A 21,017-nucleotide genomic window follows, 5' to 3' on the forward strand; every position below is an offset into this window, starting at 1 on the left:
AACAAACATTTGGAGGCCTCAATAGACAAGGGACAGTAGGGATATACCTTTCAAGGGCTAGCAATAGCATTGTTGATCAGGTGATAGCATTTTGGAGGTGCGTGACAATAGTTGACTGCATTAAATGCAGGTTGGAGCAGACAATTGGTAGATTTTAGGGTTTTCTTGTGTAGAAAACCAAATTTCTCTCTTATCTTGGCTTTCTCTTGTCTTCTTCAGTAATTTCTCAAAAGATCTCAGCACTTCTCAGCCATTCTCGACAAATCTCAACCAGATTTGCTGGACAGTAGGAGAATTTGTGCTGTAGATCCTAATTTTCTATAGAAATTAGGGTTTGACTGCCACCTTAGGACCTATGCCAATAGGAGAAGGCATCGCATTCTAAAATCAACACATGAAATTTGTGGAATTGATAGGTATTTGAGATGCCAGCCCATCCGTTGTAAATTGGAACAACATTTGGCCAGTGGTGGCTCCATTTGTGCAAGTCTTGGGTGAAAATCAAGGGACAATTGGCCCAAATTGCTTGCTAATTGTATGTACAGCAAGGGGCTTTTGGATTAGCAAAGGAGATTGTAGAATCTCAACTTGTGCGCTTTTCATTAGCAATCAAAGTTGGGTATCTTGAGTCCAAGATTGTTAAGGTAATGTGTGCATTTCAGTTTATGCTCAATTATTGATTTTTGTAATTAAGTGCTTGATCAGGTTTTACCACCCTATTTGAACAGGAAGGCTGGCTTCATGGTTCCATTAGAAGGATATCACTCAATCCCCTGATTTGGTGGGGTCGAGGTACCTGATTGCAAGCCAAAGCTTTGTGCTAGTGCTGATTTTTGCTCTTGATTGAGAAATTACAGCAATATGTCTTCATACGGTGAGATGGAATCAAGTAGTGATGATGTCTCTCAATATGAACATTCACATGGAAATGAAGAAAATGTAATGCCTAATCTTAGACCATGGACAACAAGCTGAAAATGTTGTTGTTGGGCAAGATGTAAGGCCTTCTTCAAAGCATAATGACATTGCTAACCAGTAAAGTGAAGAGGAAGTTGATGACCAATTTAAGAATCAGATGAGGATAGTACCAAATCTCTTTGCTAAATTGTCAAAGGATCCTCAGTTCACTCGATTTTTGAATGCTCCGAAGGGGGACAGCAAGGGCAAGAAAAAAAAGTCATCTTCTACACCTTCAAGACAACAAGGTGTATTGAAAGAAATGTCAAAACCTTCATTTGAAGCTTCTAAAGATGCTATGGAAGTAAAATAGTTAGTACCTACGGGGCAAGGAATGCAAATGTAAGGCCATCATGGAAGTGCCAATTCAATGGATTTTGGACAATTAGGCATGAATGCTATGATGAGATAGCGAGGATACTTTGGTGGTAGCACGATTTTTCATGCTATGGTTGGACAGGGAGTGCATACAAGAATGTATAGCACAAATCCCTATGGTATATAGCAACCAATGATATGGGTATGACTGGAAATATGCAAAACCCTGTGTATGGTAGCATTGACTTGATGCTTGGGGCACAAAGTAGCATGTTTGGTAATACACCTACACCCTTGAATGCATATGGGGCTTAAGGAATGAGTGTTGGTTATGCAAATGCTCTGTTTGGTATTTGTTTTGATGTAAATTCAATGAATGCATCCTTTTTGGAACAATGAGTGTATGACAAGTTGATACCCAAAGGGGCAGCAAAAGACCATGATGAGGATGGAAAAGTAGTGAAGTTTGAGTTCTTTTGTGGTACACAAGATGTGCTGAAAGCTTTGACTTTCATTCAACAATTTGATGCAGCCTATTTTTGGGAGAACTTCATAGAGTCCTCAAAGATTCAAAAGGCAGCCACTTTATTGTAGGGGAATGCATTACAGTGGCGGTTTACTCTTTTGATGTAAGATAGAGCACCGTTAATATGGGTACAATTCAAGCATATGTTTACATTGAATTGGCTGACAAGTACCTTTGAGGTGGATATCATGATAGCTTGGAATAAGCCCTTGGAATAAGCGCGATGCTAAGGAATGTAAAAATTTGGAGTAATATAATAAGAGGCTTTGGGTTGCATTATTGCTTGCCACTTCTTATTGCCTTGTACCCTTTCATGAGCAAGTGGGAAAATATGTTTGTGGACTATCCAAAGGAATCAGGGATTTTTGCATTAAATCCACTGTATCTAGCATATCTCAGCTCATAGAAACTATTGCTACAACAAATATATATTCGGGCTTTCTAGAGAGTAGGGAGAAGGCAAATAAAAAGTTGTTTAAGGCTGAGAAAAGAGGCAGATTTGAAAATCAGTAAAGAGGCCAAAACAGCAAAGAAAGGGCTTGAAAACATTGGCACAATGCAGGGAATTGATGGCTGCAAATAAATGCTTTATTTGTGAACAAGAGGATCACATTGCAAGGGACTATTCCAATAGGCAATAAGATGGAAAATTAAAAAATTAGGGAGATCCTAAGGGAAGAAGCCTAAAACATTTGTGGGATTGATGCCCGATGTTGTTAGTGATCAGTCCAATGATAATGCTACCGAGTTGTGTAGAGCATGGAGAAAAATTAGGATTTAGCACGGATTGATTTTCTTTGATAATGGTGCACGAGACAACTTTATCTCTATTGACATGGCAACTCATCTAGGCATCAGAGAGAATGAGATGGGACCCATAGGGAAATTTGGAATGGCATGTAATGTAGAGCTTGCCACACCTCTCATTGGAAAGCTTCGGCTATATATATAGGGATATGTGGATAGCAAAGAGTTCTTCATTGCACCATATGAGGGTTGTGATGTATTGCTTGGTTTGCTATGGTATCACCGTATATATATAATGATTGATTGTCGTGCAAAAGAGATCACTATTCAGCATAAGGAAAAGATACTCACACGATATGTAAAGTTGAAAGGAGAATTTTTCCTTATTGTATGTGTGGCTACCATTTCTAAAGTAATAAAAAAATCATATTTCAACGTACTTGGTTTTAACTAAGGATAAGGATGGTAGTGAGAATGTTAGAAACATGTCTAAGTTAGAGAAGGATTACATATCATTTCTGAAAATATATGTTGATTGCTTCTCTGAATAGCTTTTAGGGCACCTACCGCCTGAACATCTTGAAGATCATAGCATAGATCTTATCCTTGGAAGTAGCTCACTAGAGAGGAGAAAATGTATGTTGATTGCTTCTCTCAATCACTTCTAGGGGACTTGTCACCTAAACGGTCTAAAGATCATAGCATAGATTTTATCATTGAAAGTAGCTCACCTAGTAAGCCACACTACAGAGTCGGTGGAGCCTACTAGGAAGAGATTATGAGTCGGGTGAATGAGCTATTAGAAAAAGGGTTGATTCAGCCCAGCTCATCTCCTTTTTGTTCTCCAGTGCTTTTGGTGTAGAAAAATAATAGTTTATGATGTAAGTGCATTGATTATAGTGCTCTAAATAAGATCACAATAAAGAATTGCTTTGCAATTTCTCGGATCGATGATGTTATGGATAGATTGCAAGGGTTGACCATATTTAGCCGTATAGATTTGAAAAGCGGATATCATTAGATACGCATTAGATCGGAGGATGTACCTAAGACAACTTTCAAGTCATCTTTTGAATTATGTGAGTTTCTTGTCATGCCTTTTTGGCTTACAAATGATCTTGTCACTTTTAATCGGATGGTGAACTGCAATTTCAAGGCATATAGAAGGATTTGTGGGCACTTTCTCTGATGATATGATTGTCTACTCAAAGAATGAGGTAGAGCATTGAAAGCACTTAGACATTGTGTTTAATGAATTGTATAAGCATAGGTTGGTTATCAATGACAAGAAAAGTGAATTCTTTTTGTAGGAAATCCACATTTTGGGGCATATTGTATTGGCTGATGGTATTCGTACGATTCCTACAAAGGTTGAGACAATACGATCATGGTCTTCTTTGAGAAATGTACATCAGATCCGTAACTTCTTGGTTTTGTGTTCTTACTATAGGAAGTATCATGGAATTGACATGGATTTGAGATGTCAGCCCATCCATTGTAAATTGGGGCAGCATTTGGTTAGTAGGTGGTTCCATTTGTGCACGTCCTAGGTGAAAATCAAAGGGCAATTGGCCCAAATTGCTTGCGGATTATACGTACAACAAGGGGCTTTTGGATCAGCAAAGGAGATTGTAGAATCTCAGTTTGTAGACTATCCATTAGCAATCAAAGTTAAAGGAATATTGAAAGGGGCGTTAGTTTTGGGGCTAATCGGGTGTCTATTGTCCAATATTGCTGAGGTAACGTGTGCATTTTAGTTTATGCTTAGTTATTAATTGCTATAATTAAGTGCTTGATTAGGTTTTACGATCTATTCGAAGAGGAAGGTTGGTTTTAGATATTCACCCAAGTGAATTAAGATTTTTCATCCATGAATGTGACAAAATATAGGAATCCACCAATGGATTTGGTCCATATGGGACCACAAACATCATTGTGAAGGAGATGCAAAATAGATGGTGAATGAACATGAGAATCCTTAGGAAAGGAGAATCGATGCATCTTACCAAGTAAACAACCTTCACAAATGTGATTCGATGGCAAGTGAATTTTTAGATCTATGATCATATCTTCTTATTGGAGCTTCATCAATGCTTGATAGTTAATGTGGCCGAGCCTTTGATACCATAAATGTGTATCATGAAAAGACTCCTTTGTTAATAAGGCATTGACAATAGGATATTCAGGAAGGTGTTGACTATATGTATCAAGATGATAGAGACCTTTAGTAAGGGTGCCTATCAAGACAATGGAAGAAGAAACTTGATCATCATATACCACACATTGAGGGCTATCAAAAATGATGCAAAACGCTGAAGTTGCAATGGCTGAAATGGAAATAAGATTCTTTTTAATGTTGGGCATATAGAGATCATGCAATGTCAAACGTTTGTCTAAGATGGAGACAACTTGCACATGTCCAATGCCTTTAACTACATAAGAGGCATTGTTAGCACATATGACTATATCCCCCTTTAGGTACATTAGAGAGAGATGAAAATAATGCTGAGCAAGAGATGATGTGCTTAGACGCATCACTATCGAAGTATTAAGTAGAACCTGTATCAATAATAGAAAAACAAGCATCATGAATAAAAGGATTATACTAACACTGAATGAAAAAAGTATATTCCTTGAACTGAGAATACTTCATAGTCTCATGTATGAGAGCAAGACCAGACTACTACTCCTTTTTCTCCAATGTAGCGTGCTTACGACATTGAGTGATGTCGCGCCTTGTCTTTCGATAGCAATTGCACCTCTTTGGTTTGTTGAATGTACCCTTGGAAGGATTGGAAGAGGATGGTTGGACCAACATGAAAGGTTGTCTTCAATGGAAAAGGGGTGGATGTAGAAGGATGATCAACATGAAAGTTTACTGATTTTTTACTAGTAACCTTGTTTTTTACCTTCGGTTTGGGTTTTTTGCGATGATGGATTAAAAAGGCCATGGTAGCATTGCGCTTGAGTTGGCTTTGTTTTTTTTTGCAACAAAAGAGATACAAGCTAATTGAAGCTATAGGTGACTTAGTAACCCATAGTTACCAACTGCAAGGTGGTAGCAAAACCTTGATATGACTTGGATAGACCCTTAAAGAGTGATGGAAACAAGTTGCTTATTTGAAACTTCTTCATCAATATTTAATAATTGCTTATAACATCTTTGATACCTGTGAGATAGACATCCATATTACCTCCTCCTTCCATGTGAACGTCTTCCAGTTGCTTACATAGGTAAGCAACATGTGCTTCATTGCGTATTTGATATGATAATACAAGCTTTTGCCATGCATCCTTGGTTGTCTTGCATGATCGGATTGTGAAATGATAACTCTCTTCATCGATAAAGTAATTGGGACATGCGCTTGGGTGTCACAGCCATCCCACCGAATTTGGTCTTGAGTGGGAGGCTTAGTTGAAGAAGAAGATGATTCGGCATCATGAGAGCCACCTCACAACGTGGAGGCGGGAGGTGGTGCTAGTGTTGGAAAAGCTAGCCTTTGCTCAGTGCTGTTTGCAATATGCCATAAATTCTTTGCGACAAGAACATGCTGCATCATGTAAGCCCGCATCGGTTAATTGGTGCTGAGCATGCGTAGCAAATCATCATTATTGCTGGCCATGAGTAATGATCAGCAATAAAATAATAATTTCCAAGTGAAGAGAGAGAATAAATGCCAAATAATAATAAATCATTGATAGAAGATATGTTGTCCACCTCAATGAAGTCAAATAATATGAAGAATATTAATTTTTTCTCGTTGTTTTTCTATTGGAGGGGAGAGAGAAATATGCAGAAAATAATTCTTTTCAGAAATAAAATATTACTCAATCAATGCGGCTATCAGTAACATGGTGAAATCAGAGAGCTGAAAGCTCTCCAGTAATATATGGACATGAACAGAATATACTGAAAATTTGCCCAATAATATGCTGAAATAACAAAATTGTCTTCAATGTCAGGAAAAAATAGGGCAATAGCCAAATAATATGATTTTTGAGCACATTGAGGGCCAAGAAGATGAATTGAGGCAAAAGCCACAAATTTCAATTGCCTCAATGATGCAATTGGGCAAAAGCCCCAAGTTTGATTCAAAAATTGAAGAGATTAGATAAAATTATTACCCAATTAATATCGAATGCCGCACTAAAGGTGAATTGAGCCTTGATATTGATTAAATTTGATGAATTTCTAGAAAGCCTCAAATTTTTCGAAATCATTTGGTTGAATTAAGTTGGAATGTTGAAAGAGCCCCAAAATTTATCAAGAAATTGAAGTGGAATTCAAAGGTTTTCATGAAATTTCTATCAAAAAGATACCGAATGGTATGCCCGGTGATGAATCGAGCCTCAATGTCGATGAAAAATGCCAAAATCTTGAAATCCCCCTAAATTTTTTATGTAATTTGGGCAAAATTTGGCCAATGTGTTGAAAAGGCCCCAATTCGTTGATGCCATTGAATTTCTTCGATTAGATGAATAATTTTGTGAAATTGATGGAGAATCCCCGAATTTTGTTAAAAGTTGAACCAAATTGGGTGAGTTTGGTGGCCCAATTTGTGCTAGAGAGGGACAATGGTCATGAATAGAGGCCTGCTAGTTGGAGTAAGAGAATAAAAAATGATTTTCTTTTTTAATTTTAAGTGTCAAGAAGGCAACATGGTCATGGTGCAGCAGCGGCTTGTCAGCAATGATAGGAGAGTTGGACAACGCTTGGTGGATGCATATGGGCGACAACATGATGGGACAATTGATTGGGGGATAAGGTGGCATGCCATCCAATTTGATTCATTGACGTGGTGATGGTTGGCATGTCTAGGTGGTGGTATGGCAGCCAGATGTCAATACTTCGCACAAGTCAGGCAACGACATGCCAGCTCTTGCATGCAAGTTGGCCAGTCAACGGCAAGTAGGTTAGCCAAGTCAGCTTTTCAAATGGCGGCAAAGATGTGGCTGTTGGAGTAATCAAGCAGGTTGCAACATAGTGTGGCATCCTCACACTAAAGTTGGGATATCTTGAAGACAACTCAAGCATGAGGAGTTGACACGCGAGCTACAAGCAACACTATTGCTGAACACTTGGCTGCCTTGGGCCAAGTAAGCTAAAGGGTGAGACTTGAGAGACTATAGGACAACACTTGATGTAGTTTGTTCGTGAGATTGTTTTACTGCTGGAATGATGCTAGAGTAAAAGGGATGTTGTTCTGGATATGCTGAACAGTAAGAACAATGAATTCAGAGATTTGCAGACTCCAATTCTGCAGATGAATCATTGAGTTTTGGTCACAGAAGATGCTTTCCTTAAAGGGATATTGTTCTGGACATGCTGGAAAGTAAGAACAGTGAATTCTGCACATGAATCATTGAGTTATGGTTACAGAAAATGCTTTCCTAAAAGGGATGTTGATCTGGTCATGCTGTATTGTCCTTATGCAGCTGGGATTTTACTCAAAAAAGATGAAAACCAACTGTTCACAGGTTATGTATTTTGGAACATTTCATTTTTTTTGTAACTTTCCATCTTTTAATTGATAAAGAAATACCGAGAGGAGTGCCGGTCTCCAGGGCCAATCTGGTGTTGACCGAGGGAGTGAGATTTCTATTTGTGTGTGTGTGAAAAGACCAGGTGTATTATTGAAGGAACTACCGCTTTATGTGAGTATAGACCGGTTTCACTAGCCAACGTCTAAGAGGCCCATACCATAGTTAGATTAGAGCCATTATTGCGAGACACAAGAGATTCACCCCTCAACACATTAGCAAAGCGGCCTTGGACCATTCAAGATGGAGATTCTAAGAGATGGACCATTGTAGCTTCTCACCATCCTTCAGTTTAAAGAAAGCCTAGTTTTGGGAGCCATGGAAAAGTTTATCGTTTTAGAAGTATAGCATATTACAGCACAGTCAGGAAAACCTTGGAAAGCTAGTATTAGTTGAACATTCTACCAATTCAGAGTATTATGGATTGGCAGAATTGTTCAGGACAAAAGACCAAGTGGTGGTGAAAATGGTTGAAATGGTGGTGCTCGACTGTCGATTAGCACTCATTGATGTTGATTGAAGCTAGCGCGATGGCAATGGCTTTGAATGACAATCAACCGAGCGAGAGAAGCTCAATGGTGAGGGTCGGTGGCAAATGATCACGAGTGATGGTGAGGGTAATGAAAGAGTTGTGATGCCATTGTTGGCCCCAAGTGTGGAACAATTGTGCAATTAATTTAATGGAAGATGAATGAGAGTGAAAGAATTAATCAGTGCACAACAATACTCGATCCCATTGAATAATGCCACACTTATGTGCTAATGAGGCACAAAGTGTCTTTTTATAATAAAATAGAACCCTAACAGCTGAACCGTCATAGGAAACCCTTAAATAAGCCCTAACCCTAGTGTCACTTAGTGCCTAGGACATGAGGAGCAACAATTGCATTTAATGATAGTTTAAATGCCTAGGGAGCCTAGATCATGGATCAAAGGGCATCAACACATAGCCCACACGAGATGGCCTATAGGATTTTGTTGAGATAATTTTAGAGATGGCTTGTAGGATGAGAGAGAATGCTATAGAGAGAGAATTTTTAGGGTTCCATCATGAAAAAGGTTGAAAAATTACTGTTGCCTTGCTCAAACAGCCATGAAAGCTGTTACCTATAGCTTATGACCACTAGAAAGGCTGATGCCCCCTCTTCTATCCTATCACTTGCACCAGAAGGGCTTTGGGCTATTGTCACTTGTACTTGGAGGGCTCCTAATTGTTGTCACTTGTTGTAGAACTGGGCTCTAGTGGCTGCAAAGGGTAGCCTTCTGATCCCATTTTCCAGCTTTATCTAGCAAATACATGTTCCCATGACATATCCCCCCTCCCTCCCACCCCAAAATCCTTGCAATGATTCTCGATCTCATTCCCAATTGCACCATAGTGAAACGAAAGCAAAAGTACTCCCTCAACCGTGCTTATACTAAACAAGTATGCTGAAACTCCTAGCCAAAAAAACAAAGTCATAATTAACAAAAATGAAACGTAAATGCTGTTAGAACCATATGAGATGCATTCGTTAATTATAAGCCAACTTTATTTTGATCCTGAGCATAAACCATGCCTATATATCTAGTAGCATCACATGACATTCATATGCAACACATATCAGTTGAAAACCATCGACAACCAATGCCCATTGATAACCAATGCAAATGTACAATCTCAAAGCGATGTAAAAACTATATCCATTTGCATATCAACCATAGTGACTAGTACACTAAATAGTGACCTCATGGCATATTGGAAATAAAGGGCCATCGTGCCTTTTATATGTGCACGGGTGTGAACACACTCTTAGCATATTTGTACTTTCATATATATCTATCTAAAAACCTAAAGAGGTACACTAGTCTGGTGGGAGCAACGGCAGTGACAATAGTCTGGCAGGACTGGCGTGAGTGCTGACTCGAAGGAGCTGCTCTGTAAGGTCACGACTCTGCACAGGGAGACACCATTGTCCTGCAGGGACGCGAATGTACTCAGAATGACATGAATGCTGGTATGTCTGCTGTGTCTTGGTGATTGCAAAGAGTGTGAACGCATTCGGGCTCGTAAAAGATTACGGGGCTTGCAAAAATTTAGTGAGGGGTTAGGAAAACCTTGGAAATTTGCAGGAATCATAGAATTTGCTCTGATTTTGGCAGTACAAAGTACAAGCTGAGTGGCTTTGCACATAGAGTGTGTGAGAGATGGATAATGTAGACAAATGCAAGCATCAAACCGTGGAAAATGAATATTTGGGAGACGAATTTGATCAAGAACTAATATAACCGTCCCTGGAAGCAATGCTCAATACCCCTTCTAAGAACACACGGTACAAGACGTATGGCCGTAGGGTCCGTGATTGGACGGTCTCCCCAGCATTTGACAGGCATGGAAAGACCTCATGCACCATGAATGAAAAGAAATACAAAGAAATTCATCTCATGATTCGCTCTGAACTACGAATTATAAGACAAGAATTGGAGAGAGAAATATGAAAACAAGTCAAAGCCGAACTGATAGTAAATCAGAGGGCAGAAATGCAAGACATGCAGATAAATATTAAGAATGACTTACAGGCACAAATGCTGTCCGAAATGCACACGCTGGAAATTGAAATGCTAAAAGTGGTAGATGCCTACAAATCTGAAATCTTAGAACTGGAGAAAGAATTGAATACATTTAAGAAAAAAGAAATGAACGTGCAAGAAAAACTACAAAAAGAGAAAGAGGCTTTGAAGGCATGTGAAAGGGAGGTTCACTCATGGGCAGAAGTGGCAAAGACAACACAAAAGCAGATAGAAAAAGCCAGCCCATGGATTGTGGTAGTAAAAAAGAATAAGGGAACACCCGTGAACAAGACTGAAGTAATGAATGCTACCTTGGAAGAAGAGGCTAGGAGACGGGCTAGGGTTTTACACGTATGGGCAGTAGGATGGGAGAAGAAGAGCAGCCCACAAGAAGATGCTAAGACACTTGCTGACAAAATTGGGGCTTCAGACGTACCTATCGTCAATGCTTGGAGAGTGGGAAAAGAGGACTCTAAGTCCAAGACTCTAATTCTTCGTTTTGGGGACAGAGAGAAAAAAAAGGCCTTTCTCTCGAAGGGGAGGGCCCTCAAGGGTGAGAAGATTTATTTGGATGAGGACCTTACCCTAGTACAAATAGCGCATCACAGAGAATACATGCCCAAGGTATTGGAGGCTTGCAAAGAGGAAAAGTGGGTTGTTTATAGGGATGGACAAGTCATCATCATTGACAAAAGGACTTCATGACGGTACGAGGCCTATGAGACACTTCGGATGTCAATATGGAACTGTAATGGAGCCCTACGCTTGGATGCTGGTTACTTTGAAGATAGCTTCCGAAACATAGATATAGCAATGTACATAGAAACACACCAATGTAAAGGTAGCCGACTACTAGACGTGTGGGGATACAGGTGGGAAAGTGCATTTCGTCCAGCAGCTAGAAAACCAGGAAGCACTAGGGGTTCTGGAGATGTGGCTGTACTATACCGGGAAGACCTCAAAGGGATAGTGTAAGTAATGAAAAGAGATGATGATGCACGATATTTATGGATTAGGATACATGCAGAAAGACCATGGGATATATTCATTGCAATATGCTACTTTCCTCCTGCAAATTCTACCTATGCCACACGTGATGGATCTCCCTTTGATGTACTTTATGAGGATATCATGAGATATGCTAGCACTGGGGACATATTATTAGTAGGTGATTTCAATGCATGCACTGGAGGTAGACAGAGTGACTTTTATATGCATGATAATGCCATGTTCAAAGAGATCGACATAGATGAAATAGGCCTATGCAAGAAAGTCTAGGATAAAGAAGTGAGTACCTATGGGACACACCTATTGACTTTGGGAAGTGCACACAGACTAGCCATCTTTAATGGTCTACCACAATGGCTAGGATTTGACAATTTGACATGTTGGAATCACAAAGGAGGGGCAAGTACTGTGGACTACTTGATGGGCTCAGTAGCATTGATACCAGACATCCAAAACTTTAAGATATCTAAGAGACCAATTGGCATAGCAGCAGATCATGCTATTTTGACATTCATGCTCTCGTGTACATATGAAACATGAAACACCATGCCTCCCTAGACATCCCAAATACTACTTTACAGAAGACACCTCACACATCTATAGTGGTTCTCTGCAGACTAGTTCACATGATTTGGATTTGAGTAGATCGTTGGAAGAATGTACAAGGGATTTAGCAGAGGCCATACATGGATCAACCATGCATGCATTCCCACACACCTCGCCCCGAGGTAGACCCACACAATCTATTGCTCCCCAAAATAGCTGGTATGATGATGAGTGTAGAGTCACCCGAGCTCGCTTACAGAGAGAAGTGGAGCTAGGCACTCAGACATATCACCAAGTAAAGGCGTTCTTCAAACGCCTTGTGCGAAAGAAGAAATGAGACTACTTAGTGAAAGCAGAAGCAGAGATATATCAGCTATTTTTGGGGCGGGATAGCAAGAGCGCATGGAAGATGTTTCATGAAAGACAACCCCCCATACAGATTACATCACCAGATGCTTGGCTTGACTATGGGAGACAACTGTATGACCTGCCAGGACAGCCACCTATGCAGCCCCCACAAGCTTGTAGGCCAACACAGTGGTCTTTCTTCACATGGAAAATGGTTAGAGATGCAATCTATAGATTACAAAATGGGAGGGCACATGATGAGGATGGACTAGTAGCAGAATATTTCTCACATGCTTGTGACATATTAGCACATATGTTCAATAGAGCAATATGTGAAGGTTTCCCTATGAGTTGGTCAAACAATACTATAATCTCGCTATTTAAAAGTGGTGATCCCCTGATTCCTAGCAACTACAGGACTATCATGATCGGTCATGCTTTGGCCAAGATATACGGATCTATATTGGAGCATGAACTCAATGAATGGGCTGAAATGCAAGGCAAGAGAGCACAAGGATAGGCAGGTTTCAGACGAGGATATACCACACTGGACCACATTCTCACACTTAGAGCCATTATTGAGGAGGGTCGAGTCCAAGACAAGAGGATCTATTGTTGCTTTGTATACTTTCGCAAAGCTTTTGATACAGTGCCTCGTACACGCATCATGCAGAGATCGCAGGACATTGGGGCACCAGAGGGTATACGATGGGGTTGCATGGCTTTGGCCTCCTATGTCTCATGCTCATCCCACTCATTACATAGAGTGGACACCATTGTCTGGCGCTGCACCTCATAAAGGCGCTCCAACAATAACCACATGTAAGCAAAGCGAGTTGAAGAAGGCTTTTTCAACTCTAGTGTGCTATGCTCATGATACATTGCAACCACCTTTACCTTTACCGTGAAGAAGGTGACAATTGATGTAGCTTTGCAGCTTTGGCCTTCTTAGTCTCATACTCATTCCACTCATTCTATAGTGGACACCACTGTCTGGCGCAAAAAGGTGGACCGCACCTCATAAAGGTGCTCAAGAAATAACCACATGTAAGCAAAGCAAGTTAAAGAAGGCTTTTTCAACTCTAGTGTGCTATGCTCACAATACATCGCAAGCACCTTTATCTTTACTGTGAAGAAGGTGACAATTGATGTAGCTTTGCGGACCACCCTCTTCACCCACTTGAGCTTCCTAATGTCCTCCATGAGTAAGTCTAAACAATGACTTGCACATGGAGTCCACACAATCGTGGAAAACTCAGCCTCAAGCAAATGGCCCATACGCCAACAATTCAATGCATTGTCGGTAACAACTTGCATCACATTCGAGAGACCCACCTACAACCACAATTTACAAGTATACTAACAATACTTGGAGGTTAGAGAGAGAAAAAGAGAGTTGTGCCTTTCAAGTTTCAACTTTCAAGATTCAAGAATGAAGAGAGATGGGGGTTGGGGCTCAGGGGAAAAGAGAGAATCGAGATAGATATTAGAGAGAAATTAGAATAGGGAGATAGATAGTTATGCATAAATCATAATGAAAAAAAGTGAAACAAATTTAAAAGGCAATGTATCCCTCAATGATAGCTTGTCAAATGTGGCAGTAGATGAATGCACCCATCGTTTTCCTCCCTCTCTTGCCGGTATCTACAGCCCGCAAAAAGTGAGTGCCAAGTGGACATGAGACAAGTATGTTGATGATGCCTCGTTTCTTACAATTACTCCATCCGTCGGTGAGAATGGAGCAACCATATTTTATCCATATGGCCCGAATAAGATTAAGGACTCTATCAATCCTCTCCTTCTCTTTATCAATCTTTTTTGTCCTTATGTTGTATGTGACACTGGTTCATTCTTCACTCGGACCCACATTGGCAATGGCTTTTACTATCTTCTTCCATTGCTCTTGCTTCAGGTCATTGAATGCAAGATTGCATTCAATCACTGTGCGTGCAATTTTAATTTTCGCAAGTCGTTGCCTTTCTCTAAGAAAATCAACCGATCCACACACATGACCGGAAGCTTGAGAGAGAGAGGATTGTCTCTCCAGCGCCGCATGAGCCTTCATTCTTTGTCTTTTACCAGAGCCGGATGCAGATGTGGAGCCTCTACCACGAATGGTAGAGGCCTCTCCTGCATCGGTTAAAGATATGCTCACATTTGATGCTTCCTTGTTAGTAGGCATAGAAGTTGGTGCCAATAAGCCACTTCCTCCTCCTCTTGTGGATCCCCCTCTCATCTTGGCAAGAATCTCCTTCACAATGTTTTGAGGGATCTCCTTGCATGGAGCAACTTGCACCCCCGTCTTGGAAAGATGTTGGAGAAGCCGAGTTGCACCGCTTGTATAGCGCTTCTCGGAATACTTGTATGTCCAATGGTGGGAGTTGGACTTCTTTGTGTCCCTCTCCACATGGATCATGTGCCAATTGAAGGCCTCGTGCTTCTCACAAGTCATGGTGCTGATGACCCATGAAGAGGCCCGAGAGAGAGAGGGGGAGGGGGAGGGGGGGGGGGAGAGTGAGATGCTTGAGTCTTGAGTCTTGAAACTTGAAAGAGAGGGAGAGGCCCGAGGGTTAGGCTAAAGTTGAAAGAGCAAGAGTGAGAGAGGGGATGGGAGATGAGAATGGCAAATGCTTTGATAGGGTGTGGGATAGAGGGGATGGGAGATGATTATTCGAGAATGGCAAATGCTTTGATAGGGTGCGGGAAAGAGCGGATGGGAGATGAGAATGATAAATCACAAGTCGATTCAAGATCCAAGAGAGGAATATGAGAATGGCAAATGCTTGTTGAATTGGTGTGAAATCATGGAGGAGAGGAGCACCTTTTGTAGATGAGGGAAGGGTCAAACAATAAAAAAGGGTTCAACAATCAAAGAGGGTGGTAAAAAACGGACCATTTTATCTTACGAATACATACGGTACAATACAATCAATACCGTACAACATACGGAGACAACTATTTATAAGACACAGTGGAAGTATCACTTGTCTTTGCTAGTTTATCTTCCATGTTGGCCTGTTTTTCTCCCATTTTGGGCTGTTTGGGGTAGATCTAACAGCGGAGAACTCAATTGAGAGGACGAAGACAGCTATTGAAGCTTTAGGATAGCAAGTCAACACTAAAAATGAGGTCATTGACTCTTGCTAGTGCAAAAATTAGGGTTTGAGACAGCAAGAGAACCTTAAGAACCAACAGGTGACCTGATTTTCTCTCTCTAAAGCAGGAGGGGATAGCTGTTATGGTGCTTTCTTGCATCAGATTGGAGATTTCTCTCCTCTACTATCCTTCTCCCTATTCTCAGAAAATCTAAAGATATTCAGTATTGTTTTGCTGAATTTAGACCTAATTAGTGCTATGACTAGGGTTTTCAGCTGTCTTGAGAAGTATACCATTGAATCTCAGCCATTGTCAATTTTGCTTAGCTGTTTGAATGTGGACAGTGTTTATGATGTCAAAACCCTAATTTATTACAGAAATTAGGGTTTCTCAGCAACCTTGAACTGCATGACCATTAAAAAGAAGCCCGAAGATCAGATCATCTCTCGGAAATGAAGCTTATAGCAAGTCTAGTGAAGATTGGACATCCACATTGAAGCTGACCCGCATGCAAGTATGCGAGATTCAATTTGTGCCCATATCATGTAAGTATCAAGGGGGCGAATTGGTTCTTGATGTTGCTGGTCATTGGTGAAAGCCAAATGTGTTGAAATTTCTAGAGGGATTAATCTATATCTCAATGTATTATGAATTCAAGCAATACAAGTTAAAGAAATACTCCAAGGGGAACCAGTTTTGGGGCCAATGGGGTGGTGGTTGTCCAAGATTAATGTTCTAATGTATTTATTTCAGATTTATGAACGAAGTTACTTGCTGCAATTAGTGTTAAATCAGGTCATCTATCCCCCTATCTGAGAAGGAAGGCTGGTTTCACTTGCTAGGGATATCTATCGTGAGGGAGCTTTCATAATCTGTGTATGATAGTCATTGCTTGGAACAAGGCCTCAACTACCATAGACACTGCCTCCATCTCCGGTCTAATGATCTCACGTGGGTTTGAGCTCTTTGCTTATATCATATGTGATATCATCATGACCAATGGTTGCTCCAAATGCTCTCATACATCATTTATTTCCGTCTTTGGTCCATTTGGGTCTATCAATGACTATCTCCTCGTATAATAAAGCTTGTGGCCCCAAATCACTGCCCCATAGAGGGGCGCCTGTATAACTAGAGTATCAAAGAGCCTCAATTGGTGCGTGGTTCATGGATTTGTATGTGTTCACGCTGTCTGTCCAAGGTACTCAATACTGCATAAGCTTGTGCTAGTTGTGCCTCTAACGTCTCTCTCCAAGAAAATTGTGGCCCTTTGAAAGTGGCTTCCAAGTATACCTATTGTTTGGCATACTTCATTGACTCTTTGTCAAGAGTAAACTAAGACTTGGATCTCATCACTCAGGTGATTGAGATATTGCATGCCATACCATAACCTTGGTTTTCTCAAGGTTCTTCCTAAGGTTTGTCTCTATAGAATGTTGATAGTGCATCCAAATGGTTGTGTAGTCCCTCTAGTGAGTTTAATAGAAGCACATCATCTGCATAAGATATATTGATATGAACACCCCAGCTAAACTAGATTCAGCACCTTCATCCCATCAATAGAATTTGAAGCCTCAATCTATATAGAGTCTAATAAAGTGGGTGAGAAAGGCATTCCCCGTTTCACTACAATAGTGCTGTTGATTGAAATTGAGATGCCCTCAGGTGCGTGTATTCGGCACATCACTTCCTCATATAGGCCATAGACATTTCACTGTATCTTCTCAAGGACACCTGCTCAAGGCTTGCTCCACAATAGCTCCATGAGAGAGAGAGAGACAGAGAGAGGTAGGTATGATGTTCAAAAAGATTACAACTGATCATTAGGACACAGACATGAAAGGAAAAGTAAAAACTATGGTATTATTTTTTATCAATAGTACGCTGTGCGAGGAAACCCAACTCCCCCTCACAAGAAAGAGAGGACTATATCTTTCTTGGGTCTTCAATCAAGATGGTGGGCAACTCTGTGTCAACAATGAAAACCGATAAAGCTGGAGATTGGGATGGAAAGCGACTTGCTCATTGTTTAAAAAGACGACGGCTGAGTTCTCCATCTGCACAGTTCTTGTGTGAGTTGACATCAAGCTATCACACTTATTTTCTGGTGACTTTTGCTCATGACAAGTATTTGCCGTTCTCTGCATGCAGGTCGAGCATGTCTCTGGACAAAAGATACCAAGATGTAGACGAGTTTCTTTTACATTTCGCAAGGTCTTTGCGCTTCCTCCATAATCCGTTCTGGTTTATTTTACTGTATTGATACAGGGGATTGCTGTTATGTTAAGCGTGGTTTCTTCTGATGACTACCAGGTTCGCGAGGGGCCGTGCAGGTGCAGCTTCAAAAAATTTTGCGACTCTCAAGAGCTGAACTAGGTGCATTGCGTTTAGTGGTGCTTAGCTTGTAATTGTACGATGTAAGTTTGGGGGACGTCTGGAATGGCGAATTGGTGCGGACACACTGAATCTTCCCAGAGCAGCGTGTGTGAAAGAGCTCAGCAGCTGTTTATTAGGAAGCTAACAGCAAATCGGGTGGAGACGGCGTATGACTGGATGAAGCAAACTGAGTCACAATGAAATAAATGCTAGAAAGGATCGGAGTAGTTCTGAATGGACGATCTGAAACCTCACTCTAAGATATTAACTCATTGGGGAGAGATTTTCAATTACTTTGGAGTTCAACAAAGGAACAATACATATGCTATGCAACTTCTTTGGTCCTCATTGGATCTTTTAAATGTACACCTTCATGATCTTTTTATACTTCCACGAGGAGTTGATACATATAGACATTTTATCCTGTGACTTATTTAGCAGTACCTCGATTCAACGAGGCATCAAATTTGGAGGTTTAAAACATCTTGGCTTTGATCATTTTGATAATCTACTTTCTAGGTAATGAGAGTTTTCAATATAACTAGGTATGATGCATTCTTTTGCTATGATTGGCTCCACAACTGTCCAAGCCATATGTATTAGTGAACTTGAGTATCAATTGCATGAGTGCATGTTGATAGAGATCCACGAGTGCTCATTGATAGTTACGGTGTGAAGTAACAACAATTGACAAGACAATAATGAGGATTTTCTAGTAACGAAATGCGCACAATAAAAATGCAACAAGTCGTAGGTGTACAATCTCAACTCTTTTATCATTTGTCACTTGCATCAAATAACTTGGCAAGTGATAGAAGACTCAAACTAGTTGATGGCAATTGTCAAATCCAGCCTTCTCAATGAGAGCGGGATGCACTTGGATGATTTGACTCGGCCAAGGATGCTAGTCTATGAGAGGATGGAGTGGTACACATTGGAGTGAATATGGAGTCCTTTTGATTGAAGTAAATTAGATGCCAATGTATTGTAATGACACTTATCATTGGAAGAAAAACAATTTACCTAAGTTCTAGGATGAGGTTGGTGAATTGAACATGTGCTTAGGAGATACAAGATTTTGTCTAAAGAGTAACATAATTATCACCCAACATTTAGATAAAGAGTAACATAATTATTGCAAGCTCACAAATGAGGATGATAGCCTAAAGCTGTTGCTTTTTTTTGAAATTGTACAAATGGAAGTATTAGGGCTTAGAGGGCTATTTTCAAGCTTACAATGAAGGACTTTAGCTATTTAAATTATGTGGACAAACAATTTTGGATCAATAATCTTAGTCATAGGGGGTTATATGCACATGATTATGTTTGTAGTATTCACATGTATGCACATGCATATGTAAACATATGCATAGGTAGATGTGCACACATGGATGCACATGCACAAGGTGTATATTTTGGTGCATGTATGTTCTATTTTAGCTAATTCATTTATATGAGGCACCCTTTTTTGCACTCAAGCATATGAATCATACAAGTTTGCACACACTAAGATCTTGTTGTTTTATGCTTTACCATTATTAATGAATCTTCCCTCGTTTATTGCAAGGTCTTATACATAGTTTATCGCATGTTGTATAAGTTCCTCAAACTTATCTAATATAGATGTGTATCTTACAAGCATTTCATTCTGTGTTTTAAGACTTTGAAGCTTTATCTTGTTATCAAACATAGGAGAGTGGATAAATGAGTTTGTGTGGTTTCTATTATTGAAAATGGGCTCAACATAAGATATACACTATGTAGTAGGACATGCATCATTACTTTGTCACACATCTTAGGCTTTCAATCTATATCTTGTTTGATCCAACATATAAGTGGGTATAGGTGCACCAATTGCTTCTTTTCATTATCTAAAAAGGGCTTAATAATTTTGATAAATGTTATTTAGTGCTAGTAAGGATATGTAGCCACATTGTTATATTACAATTCTTTCTTTATTAATAATAATCAATATCCCTTGCTTCTCCTTTTCCTAACTTAACCCACCAAGAAAGCATATCTACATGTATAGAAATACATAGATTCAAGACCCTTGGGTGAAAGTGGTCCAAGAATGCCATGGAATTGCTTAACAAATCTATAAATTAGCCATCTTTTATTTGATATGTTGAATGCATTGAGATCATAGGTGCGCGCACCCCCCCCCCCCCCCCCCCCCCCCCCCCCCAACCAAACCCAAAAAAAAAAAAAAAAAAAACACACACATACACTACACCTTCACAATATTGTTAATGTATTACATTGTGTTTGCTAACCCTTAATCTTATGGAGTTAATAGGATTAATAATATTAATAAACACCCTTACTTCAAAGGGTAAAATGGAGTGCTTACTACCTCTCACCATTCAAATACAATCCTTAATTTAAAAAGTGTTGGATTTAGGATTGAAGGAACACACACACACACACAACTTGGCAAAGAAGCTTGAGAAGTTTATTGAGAAGTATCAATGTAGAAGATTTACAAGACTAAGATTACCTTGAAGCAAATGGGCATATAAACAAATCTCAAGTAAAAAACCTCCTACTAAGGGAAAAAGTGCTCTGATGGTTCTAAGTATATTCACACATGTAACTACCAAACTATGGTAACAAATGCTACCAAGAAATTATACAATGAACAAAAACTAATATTCTTGTATAGGGAAGTGCCAAGCACGATGGATTATGATCAATCCACAAAGGGGAACTAGCTCAAAGCTTTGCGAAAACTTTTAACTTCTTACAAGACAACGCCTTTATGAAAAGATCCATAAGGTTATTATGTGTTGGTGCATAGGCCAAGTTGATCTCTAATGCAAAGTCTCTCCTTGACATAATGATAATGCACCTCAATATGCTTAATGCAAGCATGGAACACTAGGTGGATGATGGTTCTCCAATATCCAAATCAACCAAAATGTGTCTAAGCCAAAAACACTCAATGGTAGTTATGAAGGTGTCTTATACCTAGCTTACCAACTAGAATTGGTTATAGTAGACT

General features: G+C 39.9%; 1 protein-coding gene across 11 annotated transcripts in view; it reads left to right on the plus strand.

Moving 5' to 3' along the window:
- Nucleotides 1-18,498, plus strand: part of TRM9 (RNA-binding (RRM/RBD/RNP motifs) family protein) — a 39,432-nt gene extending 20,934 nt beyond the window's left edge. For 3 of the 11 annotated variants that reach the window (XM_087662390.1, XM_087662388.1, XM_087662389.1), the window contains exons 6-7: nucleotides 17,789-17,851; nucleotides 17,951-18,498. In XM_087662390.1, the coding sequence (XP_087518516.1) occupies nucleotides 17,789-17,851; nucleotides 17,951-18,008 (121 nt within the window). In that variant the 3' untranslated portion in view covers nucleotides 18,009-18,498. Of the gene's footprint in view, nucleotides 1-16,014; nucleotides 17,852-17,950 lie in introns of all 11 variants that reach the window. The other 8 variants (XR_015687824.1, XR_015687829.1, XR_015687823.1 and 5 more) reach the window with 6 other exon arrangements.
- The last annotated feature ends 2,519 nt before the right edge of the window (nucleotides 18,499-21,017 follow it).

Source organism: Lygodium microphyllum, chromosome 22, assembly GCF_053477565.2.
Source record: "Lygodium microphyllum isolate KBCC chromosome 22, Lygodium_microphyllum_v1.1.10, whole genome shotgun sequence".
NCBI lineage: Eukaryota > Viridiplantae > Streptophyta > Polypodiopsida > Schizaeales > Lygodiaceae > Lygodium > Lygodium microphyllum.